This window comes from Corythoichthys intestinalis, chromosome 16 (genome assembly GCF_030265065.1).
Source record: "Corythoichthys intestinalis isolate RoL2023-P3 chromosome 16, ASM3026506v1, whole genome shotgun sequence".
Taxonomy (NCBI): Eukaryota; Metazoa; Chordata; class Actinopteri; order Syngnathiformes; family Syngnathidae; genus Corythoichthys; species Corythoichthys intestinalis.
In genome coordinates, this window is record NC_080410.1 from 37488555 (window position 1) to 37504329 (window position 15775).

The window sequence follows — 15775 nt, forward strand, 5'->3', positions numbered from 1 at the left end:
TATTAGTGATCAAAACTGGAACTACAATCAACATTGTGCCACGGTTTAAACTGTGCAGCAGTGATAAAATAAACATAAAAATACAGAACTCTTTTTAAAACACACAACTCAGTTCAAATTCAAATTTCACTTTAACACCTGAAACAGTAAACAAGATACTTTGTTTTTTTCACATCACTAAAAGAGTAAATGCAAAACGTGTACTGGAGTTATACACCTGAGAAACCTTTTTTTTTAAGGTGGAAAAAGTTTTGAAGGCACTTTTTTTTTTGAAGTGGAAAAAGTTTTGAAGGCACTTTTTTTCGGTTGAATCATTTAGACACGAAGATCCAACTTCAACGCTACTTCTGACATGTTTGAGTGGCAGGTGATTACGCCAATGGCATAAAAGCAGGAAGCAAAAATAATGGCCACCAGGGCTCCATCCAGCCATCGGACTCTGCTCGAGTCCAAGCCGAAAATAGGGCACCGGTACGGGGGTGTGACATCGGCATCTCACCGGTGTGCCGGCGATGGTACGGTGCCCTGTTGCGGCACACTGGCGGACCCCGATATCACTACCCCGGCGCGGAGGCCGGCTGTTGAGTAGACGGCCCGCGACTGACACGAAACTCATTCAAAGCTGAAGCGACGGGGCTCCCGGCGCGGGCTACTGGGCAGGCTAGTGTCGGGCCACTCGTCGGCCACTCCCATACCGGCGCGTCGCGACACTGCGGTTGGACCCCGATTGCCAACCGTCACGTCAGGGCAGTGGGTGAAGTTCCCCTCTTGAATCACATTAAGCAGCAGCGCACCATACCAGCGCGGGCACTCCGGTGAGATGCCGATGTCACCCCCCCCGTACCAGTGCCCTATTTTCGGCTTGGACTCGAGCAGAGTCCGATGGCTCGATGGAGCCCTGGTGGCCATTAGTCATTCTTTTATGCCATTGGTGTAGTCACCTGCCACTCAAACATGTCGGAAGTAGCGTTGAAGTCGTATCTTTGTGTCAAAATGATTCAATCGGAAAAAAAAGTGCCTTTAAAACCTTTTCCACTTCAAAAAGAAAAAAAGAAATGCGTTCAAAACTTTTTCCACTTTAAAAAAAAAGTTTTAAACTTTTTCCTTTAAAAAAAAAGTGACACGTCAATAAAAAAAATATATATTTAAAAATATATATATTTTCAAAAAAATATATTTTTGCAAAAGGTTCTTTTTCTTTGATTAAAAATAAGTTTTTTTTTATTAAAGCAACTTTTATTGGGATTGAATGATTTAGACACAAATGTCCTACCCACACTATGGCTCAAACACATTTCACATTTCTTTGCTTTTGTGTGCAGTGAAGGTCGAATAAATACTGCTCTGAAAGTTAGTCTTGATATGGGCAAGTAACCATTTGCCTCAGCTTAAGATGTCCTCGCAAATGGGTAAAGAAGTCTGCTTCTGAGCAGGGCTCCACAAAGTTGCACAACTGACGGTCAAATGCAGTTTCTCCACTTTTGCCTGCATCTTTTTGAGAGTGCCATGTCGATAGGTGTACTTTGAGTGCATTAAAAGATTTAAATGTGCAGAGGCAGTCCTTATGAAGACATGGGAGTAGGGATGTCCGAGTGTGGTATCCATGTTTTAAGCGGTAATGCTTAAGCAAGTAGGCTCTTTTCAGCAGAAAATGTGCAGTACTTGCAAGTCCACTGCATTAGAGAATACTGCTTTGGTTGACCTGAAAAGACATGATAATTTCAGCATTGAGAACTTGTTAGAAAAAAAAAAAGTTAAATTTTTTCTTAACAGTCACAAATTAAAATGTCCAATTATTTTTAATCACAAATTAAAATCTGCAATAAATTATTTTAATATTCACAAACTAAAATGTTTAACAATGAGTTATTTTTAAATTAACGTAATTGATTATTTTTGAACATTCAAATTGAGATGTACAATTAATTTCTTAATCCATCTGTAAAAACATTAATGCATGTTTGTTATCCCAACCCATGAAACAAATACAAATATTAAATGATTCATTGATCAGTGTATGAAACATACCTGTAATTGCTGAGACTGAGGTATGTGTGGACTTTTGACCATTTGCTTCAGCCTGATTGGGGGATGGTGAAAAAGAACACAAAATTAAGGCAACAATTTCAAAATATAGGCACATAAATGACCAACCTTAAACACACCAGGTTGTTATGGCGTCGAGTGTGATCTCTGCACTCTTTCTATCTGTATTCCTATATTAGGTTAGACCAAAGTTAAAGTGGTGAAATAACAGGGGGAAATGTGATCTAGTCCTCTGATTTTTGCGATTAATGCATTTTAAAACAATTTCAAATTATCAGTGCAGTTTGATCAAACATGGAGGGGGAGCACTGCACATGAAGAAAAGCAAATGGAAGGGCAGATGACAAACACTCTAAAGCAGGGGTCCCCAAACCTTTTCCTGTGAAGGCCACATGACTTTTCCCTTCTCTGATGAGGGGCCGGGTCAGTTTGTAACAGAAAAAGTGTGACGATTGCAGCAGTGCCTAAATGTAAAAAAATTATTGTTTTTCAGAAAGCCATAATTAAATAACCCTTTCTGAATTCTTCTTGGAACAAAATAAAATAAAAATAATTATAACATAATATAATATCATACAATAATGAATAATAATAACACAATTAATTAAATAGATAATAACCAAATAACCCTGTCTGGGTTCTTCACAGAAAAAAGCCAGGAAATAATAACACTATTGGGGGGGGGGGGGGGGGGGTTCAGGGGGCCGGACCAATTGTGGAGGCGGGCCGTATCCGGCCGGCCCGCGGGCCGTAGTTTGGGGACCCCTGCTCCAACGCAAGAACCGATTACGTTGGCGCACATAAGGTCTGACTGTGCATTTAGCTCTTACCTGAGCCGAAATAGACAGGCTGAAGCTGACTTAATTCTAGCACTAACTCTGTAAATAAATCACTTTATCGACATTTCTAACATTTTTACGTGAGAAAGTAGCCGTTTAGATCCACAACGTGCAAATTCGGCGCTACTCAAGCTAGCCGTAGTGATTAAGGCACTTCCTGTTAGTTTCACAAAATAAAACACCCGCTAACGATAGAATTAGTGTTTTTATTTTTAAAACAGGAAGCGAACCTCCCCTCGGTCTAGCTAACTTAAAACCGCTCGGTAACTGTTTTAAATCGGTTTTAAAAACCTCTCCCATCGCCTAAAAACATTACGAGCCCCGTCTGTCAAGAATTCAAAACGCCGGCCGGCATAAAATGGGAGTCTACCATAAACTGTAGTCTACATTTGTTTCTGAAAATGATGAGGTTCCTGTCACGGTCATATAGCATGCTTGCTAGCGGTGATATTTGATGTAATTGACACTTCTCCTCCCTGGCAGCACACAGGCTACTACACTACAACAAGACAAATCGACGGTTTACAAAAGAGTAAAATATGTACTTACCAAATCAGTGTACTGAGGACAAGTAAACCCACAATGGCGAAAATAACTGAGAAAGGTGTTGGAAAGAGCGCGAAAGTGGGCAGGGCAGATCTGCGCATGTCTGATAGAACGCCCAAAGGACACTGGGTACAAGAAATTATTTTTTCTAATTTGACTTAACTGGGATATATCAAGTTAAGCAAGTTCTCCAACCCCAAATTACTACTTACTTATTTAAAAGTAGTGTTCACAACAGGTTGATGAAAATTGAGTTTAGATCACTTATCACATTTAATTAATTTGAATGTTAGCATTTACAGTGTAGCCAAAATGTGGCCCAAACGCAAATTGACATTACATCAATCAAAAAATTGCTTCAATAAAAAACAACGACTTCTATCAAAAAAAGACAAAAAAAAAAAAAAAAAAATCTTTCACATGCATTTTTTTTAATCTCAAATTTATTTTTGCATTCAAACATTTTTTTTTCTTTTTTTTGATTGAAGCGACTTTTTTTGGTTGAAAATATATATTTTGATTGAAGCAACTTTTTTTGATTGAATAATAAAGACACAAATCTACCTCCATATGGCTCCGCCCAGGGGATACCATTTTTGACTGGGGTAACTACATTGGCACGACACCGACGGGCGTACCATATTCAGTGAATCACAATCTTGGCAAAAAGTATTGCCTAAGCAGCCTGATTTAGAATTCCCCTCATGAATGATGGGAAACAAAAAACACTCATTGTCAATCTATTATTATAAATATTCTTGTAAGTTAATTTTATTGCTGACATTGCGTTTCGGGGTCATCAACATGTTGTGCCCCCCCTGCCCCAAAAGTCAAACTCCGCCTATGATATTATCCTATTAATATTCTAGACAACGTTCCATGTCAAATAAAGCCGGTGCACTGCATCATTTAGCAGATCATTTATTTCCTTATTGCTATTTTCACCCTAATAATACAAACTTTGAGATGCACAGCAAATTCTATTTTTTTTTCTTAACTGAAATCTTCACATTTCTGGAAAAATACATTTCCACCTCCCTTAAGTGGGACTTTATTCATTTTCTCACTTTCTCTGACCTAACGCAGCGTTAATGCGAATAACACATGATGGAAATGAATGTTTAAACGCGGAAAACTTTGCCCACCTGTACCAGCCCAATCCTCGGTCGTAGTTCCGGTCGAAAAAATGAGGCTCGGTCCCGAGAGCGCGCACATCTGGATGGATCCGAATGAACTCCAGCACCGCCCTGGTTCCTCCTTTCTTCACTCCCACTATTAAGACACTGGGGAGTTTTTTATTCCCGTACCTTTGCGTTGAACTCGAATTTTTCACCCAGCGAGTCGAAGGAGGGGGAGAGCCGACAATACCGGGCTGTGCTTCGGCGGCGGATGTGGCGTGGACCCCCCGCAGCCGGGCACAGTGCTCCGACTGGGCGAGAAGTTTCTTCCCGGCCGCGTTGGGGCTCGGCGGGCATCGGCTGCCCTCGTACGCCCGGCCCGAGATGACGCTGGTGCGGCCGAAGATGATACTGTAGCACAGGTAGGTGCACGACAGCGAGACGGTCAACATGAAGGCGGACGAGAGGAACCGCTGTGCCATGTCTCCATGGGGGCTCAAGGTTCTGCATGGCGCTCCAATGGACTCGTCCTCTGACAGCTCCTCTTCATCATCACCACCATCCTCCTCCTCTTCTGTGCAGCAAAAATGTAGTCTTAAAAAGAATCCCAGTAGAATGGGAAGCTCCAAGTCCACAAAAGTCCACCTTCCTTCTCCATTGCATGTGTGAAAGTGGTTCTTCTGGTGATGCTCACCCATCTATTAATACTTAACGTTGTGACGTAATCACAGGGCTCCTAATTGGAGGGATGCAGAAAGTCAAGTGTTCATTCCACTGCAAAATTTAGCACAAATGTCCTTTATTATTTTGTGACCATGTTAAGAGAATGAAGTACTTGGCTGATATTTATTGGAACCTATATGAAAAAGGTAACCACACCACACTCTATTTAACTCATTTAGTGCCAGGTAACATTTATATTAAAACCATCCATTGACAGCTGTAGGAGTCCAATTCATTTTTGAGTGGGAGATGCCGGCGATCGAAAGACCAAATGAGTTAACCCTTTATTGCCAAATGTATCACATTTGATACACCTAAAATTTCATGACAGTGAGAGTAATTCAGAATTTTGACATTTCTTTTTGGAAAAAAAAAAAAGATGGATGCAAGTCAACATATGCATCTGCAGGTTCCATGAGAAAAAAAAAACAGGATTTAGCTAGGGTTATAGATATTAGAGCGCTTATTACACATATTCATTTTGATATTTATTTTTACAAATTTGAAAAAAAAGTTTCATTAGGACTAAAGATACACGATAATATCGGTTACCGATAATTATCGGCCGATAATGGCAATTATGACGTCACACAGATAATACAGATAAAAAAAAAAAAATCAACCGATAATGCAATCCGATAATTATATACCTGATTTAGCCTCCAAATGTGCGAAACCAAGCAGTTTTCTCCACTTCTCCACCGCCGCCTGCTCAACCCCTCCCCTCTCTGAAGCCCCAGTGGGAGGAGGGGTTGAGGAGTACGCCGTCATAGAGGAGGCGGTGTTATCAGTGTTGAGGCGCTCTCACTAGCGTGCGTTGATTTTCCCGTGTGTGAAATGAAATAAACGACGCTCTCGCCAGCTACAAAACAGTTCCACGAGGCATAAAGAAAGCGTCCTCATTGAACACCACTAACCCAGCAGCCATTTAAAACTGCATTACAATGATTTTTGGAACGAATACGAGGCTGCTGCTAGCGCGAATGCTAAAGCTATTGTAAACACAAACTATAAAAGAAGCTACGGGGCTTGTGACGATACAGAGATGCTGCGGTCCTCCCGGAGTCGGGTTGTTTGGGAATGCAGCCCAACGCGGGTGGTAAGCTCCCATCTATGGCTAAACACCTAACGAGAGCGATAGTCGACAAGTAGCTGTCTTCCGACGGAGCCCGCTGGTCCGGCAGGCCGCCGCCTCGCCCTAGGCGGGCAGAGCAGAGCCATGCACCGAATACGCCGCAGCGAGCCGGCCGGGGCGGGCGGATATCCGGTACGAACTTAGCTGCCGCCGCCACTCCAGTTCAAGACAGAGGCCTGGCACGGGTGCTAATTTGGCAGCCGGGCGGACTGAAGGGCACAGGCGGGAGGAAATTCCCGAAATGACACGATAGCCAAACCCCTGGATGAAAAAACAATGCAGTTTATACAACCACGATTCTTCGTGAAAGACATGCCGATCACATCAGTTTTACCACGGACAGTTACACAAGTGATGTCAAGAAAGCATGTTTATCATGACGGCACAGTGGTTAGTTGATAATTTTAACATGCACCAAACCACACAAAGAAGTCATCCAGTCAGTAATGCATTCAGTACGCTTTAAATTTATGACGTCTTAATCAGATCATTCTTCTTAAATCTAGTCAAATAATTTCCCCATCTTGTTTGAGTGTTGAAGACTAGTTAACAGATGAATGCACCAGATTATTCCACTTACTTGAACTAAATATTGCCATTTGTTCTTATTAAGCCCAAACATCTAAAAAAAAAATGTCATTTTTCACCTAAATCAAGAAAAAAATTGCTTTCAAATAATGTTTTGAACCATACATATTCTTGAATAAACATTTCTGACAAGTTTTTTTTTTTTAGGATTATGTATAATAATTTATCGCTTAAAATAACGCTGTTAAGCTTATTTTCATCTGGCTATTTTTCTTAGAGATAATCTGAGTGAAATATACTTGAAGTGCTGGCAGTTAATTTCACTTATTTCCAATAGATTTACACTGAAAACAAGTGAATTTAACTAGTTTTAAGGAGTTGTGTTTTTGCTGTGTAGTAATGTTATACGTTAGGAATGGCTTACTTTTAAAGCCATTTTTGTGCAACTTATGTATTTACTCTGTAAGTAATTGTTGCCAAAAGTTTACCATTACACAATGTCAGACAATCTGTCTTTATTTAGATGTTGGAATTTACTACTTGTTCACATTTGATGTTGGAAAAAAAGAGCAATAATATTTTTGCACAGTAATATTTTCTCTTGTGTATACTTTAAAATTTTACATAAATCTTTTAATAAAATTATCGGCTTGACATTATCGTTTATCGGTTGGAACAAGGAGGAAATTATCGGTTATCGGTATCGGCTGAAAAATGCATTATCGTGCATCACTAATTAGGACCTTATTTTTCAAATTTGGGATTCTCTGATAATTGCTTCATGTTGCAGGTCTTTAAGGGTTAAGTAAGGAGTACATACACACATGTTAAAAAAAACAACAACTAGGTCTGAAATGTGCTCAAATGCAAATATAGTTTTCTGTCATTTATATAGCACAACTATATTGATAGCAAGGGCATAGGTTTGGTCTCAACATTGGTAGGGACAATATGGCATAACTTGCATTTACACTTTTTGCTGGGGACGGGACATTCTTAGTGATCAATGAAAAATAAATCTGTATTGACTTATACTAATTTTTATGTGTATTGGTTCAGCCTACACCGTTCAATTCAAACCTTTGTTTTAAAAAATTATAAAACAAACATTTTGAAAACTGTCCAGATTTTATGAGCAAATTTAAATCGCATTATTTGAACATAAATTATATTAACGTACACAATAAATACAAGCTTGGTAATCATCTCTTAACTATGCAGGAATGCCAAAAAGTAAACATTTGTCTGAAGACCACTTTGTCTAAATTAAGAAATTAAATATAACCGAAAAAACTTATTTGTCAGGGAATAACAAAAAATAAAAAATGGATCTGTTCTTCAGGTTAAAAAAAAAACTGCTTTTGTCCACAAGCACAGCCAAACTCAACAAAAAAATGAAAGCTCCAATGGGCTGCTTAAGATCACATAAATAAAATAATAAGTAAAACTGGGAAGAAGGGGGTAAAACTCGGTTCACGACATTTCTCATAGTTTAACGTTAACAGTAGAAAACATACAAAAGGACACTTCTCTCTAAGCAGCTACCTACTCGAGTTCTGCAGGTTAGCAAGTTCACACAGTTTAATGTCATGGTAACTCTGATGCAGGTCGGACTTTCAGTAGCAAAATTAGTGGTGTGTCCCCCTCTTCCACAACAATGACGTCTTTTTACATTTCTTACAGTGGCTGCTGCTTGCTGGAGAAAAAAAACAACCTTTAATATCCCTAATATCTAATGTCTGTGTGTGTGTGTTCATCAGCCAATCAAATGTGCAATTAGGAGGAAAAAAATTTACCAGCACATTTAGCAAGCGAAAGGAGGTACATGTAAGTGTGAACATAATGAAAATAATTCACCTAACGATGGTAGGGTCAATTACAACAATTAAAACATGGAAAGACAATCTAAATGACCCATATAATTGAAGCCATTATATTACGCAAATAAAGTTGCTTAAAAGTTGCAATTTGACAATTTGAGCACCCTGAAAAGTTGGTAGTGTTTTGTCCCTACCGTCCCTATGCAAACCTACGCCCTTGATCGATAGCCCTGCATAATACTGAGAAACTCAAGTTCAAATAAACAATGACCGCCTGGCTCCCTTAACGTGTGAGCAGCTCCGATATGATAAGCACACACCCAAAGAGCACATGCCATTTACTAAGCCAAACATAAAAAATTAAGCGGCGGAAACCCTCAACACAATGAAAAAAGCGTTGCAAGTCAGTGGCCACCCAGTTTCCCAAAATCAAGAGAGAGTGGGTCGAGTCATATGATGACCCAAGTGATGCGGTGTCCAGTGATGACGACTGAAGAGATCCTATGAGGCCTGCCAGATGCTGAATTTCTTCCGTCTGCGACATCAGATGACGATGACTTAGGAGAAATAAATGTAGCAAATTTTGATGACATGAAATCATAAACTAGTCATATATATAGTACGCATTTTTAAAATCTAGTTACCTTCATATTTTAATAATAATGATTTATCTTTGTATAGAGAAGCCTTAATGCTACCGAAAAAAGTAAATACATATTTCCCACTGCCATTATCATTTTTCAATGTTGCGCTAGTCCGTTGCTATCCTAACTTTGTGTTGCTTACTAAATTATGTTCTTTGATGTGTGCCATTGTTTGCTTGGTATAACTTAGCTTCCTATGTTGTGTCACAATCTGACAGCGAAAGCTGATGCTGATTCAACATAAATCTGGTATCATTTATTATTGTGGCCTATTGAATATTGTTTCAGAATGTAATATAATTACAATATATTATATACCAACAGAATACATTAAACAGTCAACAAAATATCTCAATGTTGTTTACAATTTATGGTTTTATTTTTTTAATGTAATTCATGCCCCTGTCAGTGCTTCAGCCTCCTCAAGTTTGGCTCTCACGTCTGGGATCTCCTGACGACACAGGTTTACACGACGTTGTTTACAGCAACACCTGGAAAATAAAATTGTTTTGTCATTTATTTTGAAAAATCAATAACATATCATTTATTTAGCCACATTTGGGCTAACATTACCATATTTAGATCTGATTTGTGTCCCATAACCTAATATCCAATTTTAGCTACAGTTGTGGTCAAAAGTTTACATACACTTGTGAAGAACATAATGTCATGGCTCTCTTGAGTTTCCAGTTATTTCTACAACTCTGATTTTTCTCCGATAGAGTGATTGGAACAGATACTTCTTTGTCACAAAAAACATTCATGAAGTTTGGTTCTTTTATGACTTTATTATGGGTTAACAGAAAAAGTGATCAAATCTGCTGGGTCAAAAATATACATACATGGATCTGAAAAAGCGAATCATTGACTTGAACAAGTCAGGAAAGTCATTTGGAGCCATTTCAAAGCAGCTGCAGGTCCCAAGAGCAACAGTGCAAACAATTGTTTGTAAGTATAAAGTGCATGGCACTGTTTTGTCACTCCCACGATCAGGAAGAAAACGCTAGCTATCACCTGCTGCTGAGAGAAAATTGGTCAGGAGGGTGAAGATTCAACCGAGAATCACCAAAAAGCAGATGCCAAGCTGCCAAGAATTAGAAGCTGCTGGAACACAGGTGTCAGTGTCCACAGTTAAGCGTGTTTTGCATCTCCATGGACTGAGAGGCTGCCGTGCAAGAAGGAAGCCCTTGCTCCAAAAGCGGCACCTTAAGGCTCGACTGAAGTTTGCTGCTGATCACATGGACAAAGATAAGACCTTCTGGAGGAAAGTTCTGTGGTCAGCCGAAACAAAAATCGAGCTGTTCGGCCACAATGCCTAGCAATATGTTTGGAGGAGAAAAGGTGAGGCCTTTAACCCCAAGTACACCATGCCTACCGTCAAGCACGGTGGTGGTAGTATTATGCTGTGGGGCTGTTTTGCTGCCAATGGAAGTGGTGCTTTACAAAGAGTAAATGGGATAATGAAGAAGGAGGATTACCTTCAAATTCTTCAAGATAACCTAACGTCATCAGCCCGAAGATTGGGTCTTGGGCGCAGTTGGGTGTTCCAACAGGACAATGACCCCAAACACACATCAAAAGTGGTAATGGAATGGCTAAATCAGGCTAGAATTAAGGTTTTCGAATGGCCTGACTTAAACCCCATTGAGAACTTGTGGACAATGCTGAAGAAACAAGTCCATGTCAGAAAGCCATCAAATTTAACTGAACTGCACCAATTCTGTCAAGAGGAGTGGTCAAAGATTCAACCAGAAGCTTGCCAGAAGCTTGTGGATGGCTACCAAAAGCGCCTAATCGAAGTGAAAATGGCCAAGGGACATGTTACCAAATATTAGCGCTGCTGTATGTATATTTTTGACCCAGCAGATTTGATCACTTTTTTCTGTTCACCCATAATAAAGTCATAAAAGAACCAAACTTCATGAATGTTTTTTGTGACAAAGAAGTATCTGTTCCAATCACTCTATCAGAGAAAAATCAGAGTTGTAGAAATAACTGGAAACTCAAGAGAGCCATGACATTATGTTCTTCACAAGTGTATGTAAACTTTTGACCACAACTGTATGTGGAGAGCAATGGAAAATATATACAACCATGTAATCGCATTCTCTCAAATAGAAAAATAATGATGCTGGATTTAGGCTTACCACTGACTCTCCCGTTGGTGAAGTGTTGAGCTGTCAATTGGCGTCATGACGACATCTGTTGTGTCAAGTAAATCGTCGTCATCTGACGCCTCAGGTTCAAACATGTAGGGATTAATTGTAGATCATCTTTCCTGGGAGCCTTTGCCATCGGTAGCGTCACGAAAGAGCGATCCTGAATGGTTATCTTTGGTGGAAATATCACTGATATAGTCGTTGCTGCTATGCTAGCTGTGGATACTAGTTTTCTGTTGCGTCGGGGAATTTACGTCACACTTCCGGGTTTGGGAAGGGACATTTAACGGAGTGCAAAAAAACTAAAAAAAAAAAAAACGCAAATTGTCCTTGCAATTACGTGTTGATAATGTCATTGTTGTTTTGACGAACTCGTCCAAAGTTTATATTCGTAAAATTACACCCAAATCCGGAAAGCTCTTCCGTTGCCCTTTAATGTGCTTAATATATTGCACAGCTCATCTAGGCTAAGAGAATCTAGTAATTGCACCATATAAATTGTGCCAGTGCTCAGAGATTAGCATTAAATGTTCTTGATTGTCTCCTGTCTTCAATGTAATAGTTGCCGAGAAATGCTATGATTAGGGTTGTTCCGATCATGTTTTTTTGCTCCCGATCCGATCCTGATCGTTTGAGTTTGAGTATCTGCCGATCCTCATTTTTCCCGATCTGATTGCTTTTTTTTTTTGCTCCCGATTCAATTCCAATCTTTCCCGATAATTTTCCCCGATCATATACATTTTGGCAATGCATTAAGAAAAAAATGAATAAAACTCGGACGAATATATACATTCAACATACAGTACATAAGTACTGTATTTGTTTATTATGACAATAAATCCTCAAGATGGCATTTACATTATTAACATTCTTTCTGTGAGAGGGATCCACGGGTAGAAAGACTTGTAATTCTTAAAGGATAAATGTGACTTTGTATATTGTGACTAAATATTGCCATCTAGTGTATTTGTTGAGCTTTCAGTAAATGATATTGTAGCCATTTAACTGTTCTGCCCAAATGCATGATGGGAAGTGCAACCATGACTGTGCATAGGGGCACCAATTGATATATCTTCTCTGCGTTGGGAAGTAACATAGGGTGTTAAGGAAAAGATAAACCACTACCGTTCTTCCCCACATTGCTTCCCACGATATTTCCAATTGTTGAGGGAGGGATTTTAAGGCTTTAGCCAATTAAAAAGAGATTTAATTAAAAAAAATATATATATTAAAAAAAAGGCATGTCTGATATTTTTTTGCCGATTCCGATGCTTTGAAAATGACGTGATCGGACCCGATCGACATCTTTAGCTATGATGTATTAATCTGGTCGGACACGTGCACACAACAGACCTCAAGTGGTGCTCCAGCACCAGCTCTTTTGCCCAGAACAGAAAAAAGTGTCACTTTCTTCCGTCATAAAAATTTAAATTACATAAATAAATACAACGAAAATTATTTTTTGTCTTCAGTTCGAGCCAAAGTATTTTGCGATTTGAGGGTCATTATTAAGTCCTAGGGAGACGCGATTAATTTACATGACTATTTCTGGAAACATATGCTAATATTTGTCAGGTACGCTTCAGGTATTTGACGTTTGCATGCGTGTTTCAGCATTTCCTAGTGTGTTGGTCAAGCCTAAAGTAAAACAAGTCTTCTCGATAATAGAGTTGCACAAAACAATTAACAGACTTGCCGAAGCTGAGGAGCAATTATGTGCATATTGATGAGCGAGTGTTGCTGGAGAGGCACTAGCAGCCTGTCTTCACACTTCGTTCTGTTTCTCTCTGCATTCAAATACGCAAGACTCTTTGTTCTGCTCGTATGCAAATCACCTAACGCCGTACTGTGCGTCCACTCTGCGAATCGAGCCCAAATCCATCTTGTTGTGCTTGCGTGCGCACCATTTGGGCTGCCGCTTAAACGCTCTTAAACATCCAGCTGCTTCCAGAGAATACAGTCCCTTGGTGATTCACCATAAATCAGTCCTCTTTAAATTCAAATCAACCATCGAGAATCAGCAACCTTGCCAAACCCCTGTGGAAATGAAACACCTTCAAGGATATCTTGAAACTTTCTTGCTATTGCGCAGATTATAGGATCGTGATGTGGCCCGCGACAGCCCTTTCTGCACACTCTGCAAAAAAAACCCAGTGACATTATACAAGTAAATTATGTGTCGCACCGGGGGCTTCGCTTCTGTACTGTTTCTTCTACGCACTGACAGATGATGAGGTTCAAAAATACCAGTTAATAGTCAAAACGTGTCAACACCCACCCGAGTGTTGTCAGCAGTCCCGCAGCTGTCGATTCACAGCACCCGCTGCTCATATCCTCTCTTCGCAAATATGTAGTTTGGAAGGAGAAACACACATACAAACAATCAGGATTGATTGTCAGGGCATAGTGATAATTTGGTCTTTTATGGGATTGGACTCACCACTTTCAATCAAAGTTGGTCTGAAGAAAAGATTATTTTCTTCAGATTATCCTGTGGTGTGGGGTGTGTTAAGAATGACATTTAAGACTCTTTGCTCTACACAAGGGGTCGGCAACCTATGACACGCGTGTCAGCACTGGCACGCGAAGGGTTAACCAGTGACACACGAGCGCATGGCAAAATAAAAAAATGCGCCTTTTTACCTGAAATTAAGGCATTTTCAGTTGTGCGCCCTGTTACTTAGGGGCTTTACGGGAGCGCCCCTTCCACCCCCTCTGCCAATAGATCCCAATCACGTGACGACACAACTCCGCCTCCCTGACTGGTGCCGCCATATTGTCCGTCAATTCATCGTATTTACATATTACCGCAAACATACATTCCTCCTATTACTGCGTGTTTTTCTGCTTGTCTAAGGAATCACAGCCTGGTAAACGAACCCAAAAACCTTCCTGAGAATCGTTTACATTGATTAATCAAAATAGTGAAGGCATGTGTGGCGGTTGGTTGCAGTAACAGTGAAGATAAACGGTCATTTTAGTAGTTGCTGTGTGCCCATTGTTAAAAGGGCAAATCTCGAAAGCAGCACGGTTTACAGCGGCGAAAACATCAATATGATGCCAACACGATCGCAGACATAATCAGACGGAAACTACGAAGCTTGTCGCCACAGTCGCGCAGCAAGAAGGTGAGCGTAACAACAGGTGTTGTGCCGAAAAATAGCCGCCCTGCGTGAAATGTCCCCCCTGACGGGAGCGCCCACACGAAAACGACTTTCTTGTACCGTGAATATGTATTATTTTACTCTGCTTGAACTAATAAATATCATACCTGTGTGATTGTCATTTGGATATGGTCGTGAAAACCTGTAGACTAATACACTTATGTTCAAAGATGGTTATGTGGCCCAGTCCACGATTTGTTACTAAAATACAGTACTAATATTTGGTGTAACTTAATTATTTAAAACTGATCTTACAGTTGTAAATCCATTACTGTAAGGCGTCCATGAAAACATTTGATGTTTTTAGGTCAATAAAGCGTTATAAATAAGCGCTCCCGTCAGGGTGGACATTTCACGCGGGGCAGCTATTTTTCGGCACACACCGGCCCGTTGTCGATCAAGTTTCATTTTACAATCGTGACAACAGTGACGCTCAGCTGACCAAATGTCAGTTTATATTCGGGCCGGTGCCGATTTTGGGTACGCAACTCCTCATCGTGACATAAACTGGAGTATGATTGGAAATTTTGTGGTCTCAGGAAGAGCTCTGACGCAGGGGACGGGACTGGACTGGAGGAAACATCGGTTTGGGCATCAAATATGGATCTGGCGACTGGATCGACCGAAGCTTTTCCAAATAACGGCTTTTATGCAACTCATCCAATGAGTTTACAGCGTCTGAAAGCACAGGGGCTTCCATAACTTGCGAGTGAATCCACCTTTAGAAACTACGATCAATGACAATACGGACACACCAGTGACGTGCGGTCAGGGGCGCCAGGTGAGGCAGAGCCTCACCTGTCATCATGACAAAAAAATAATTATAGCATCAAATTTATATTAATATTTGTCCATTGCTCTTTATGTATGACTCATTTCAAACATTTTTTATTGTCAAAATCGCTGAATTTGCCCATTTCCTGTTCAAATAACAAAATGAAACGAGAGGTGCGGCAGCAACGAGTAAAGCCTCACCTCTGATTGCGCAATCCATAACAAACTGGGTTGATACATGGAATTGGAGCGTGCTGGTTGCCGTACAACTGCATGTCG

General features: G+C 40.2%; 1 protein-coding gene and 1 long non-coding RNA gene across 3 annotated transcripts in view; both read right to left on the bottom strand.

Annotated features, from left to right (window-relative positions):
- The window catches only part of hs3st2 (heparan sulfate (glucosamine) 3-O-sulfotransferase 2), a 50113-nt gene extending 44914 nt beyond the window's left edge, over positions 1–5199 (bottom strand). Inside the window, exon 1 of the mRNA XM_057860726.1 lies at positions 4577–5199. Coding sequence (XP_057716709.1) covers positions 4577–5031 — 455 coding nt within the window. The 5' untranslated portion in view covers positions 5032–5199. The remainder of the gene's footprint in view (positions 1–4576) is intronic.
- Positions 453–3684, bottom strand: LOC130931738 (uncharacterized). Of its 2 annotated transcripts, none has more exons than XR_009067293.1 (3): positions 3435–3684; positions 2029–2510; positions 453–1702 (listed from the first exon to the last, which is right to left on the bottom strand). It is a non-coding gene; the product is annotated as an uncharacterized LOC130931738 (long non-coding RNA). The 2 variants fall into 2 exon arrangements; XR_009067294.1 differs by lacking the exon at positions 3435–3684 and having other exon boundaries at positions 2029–2080; positions 2155–2690.
- Positions 5200–15775: the final 10576 nt, after the last annotated feature.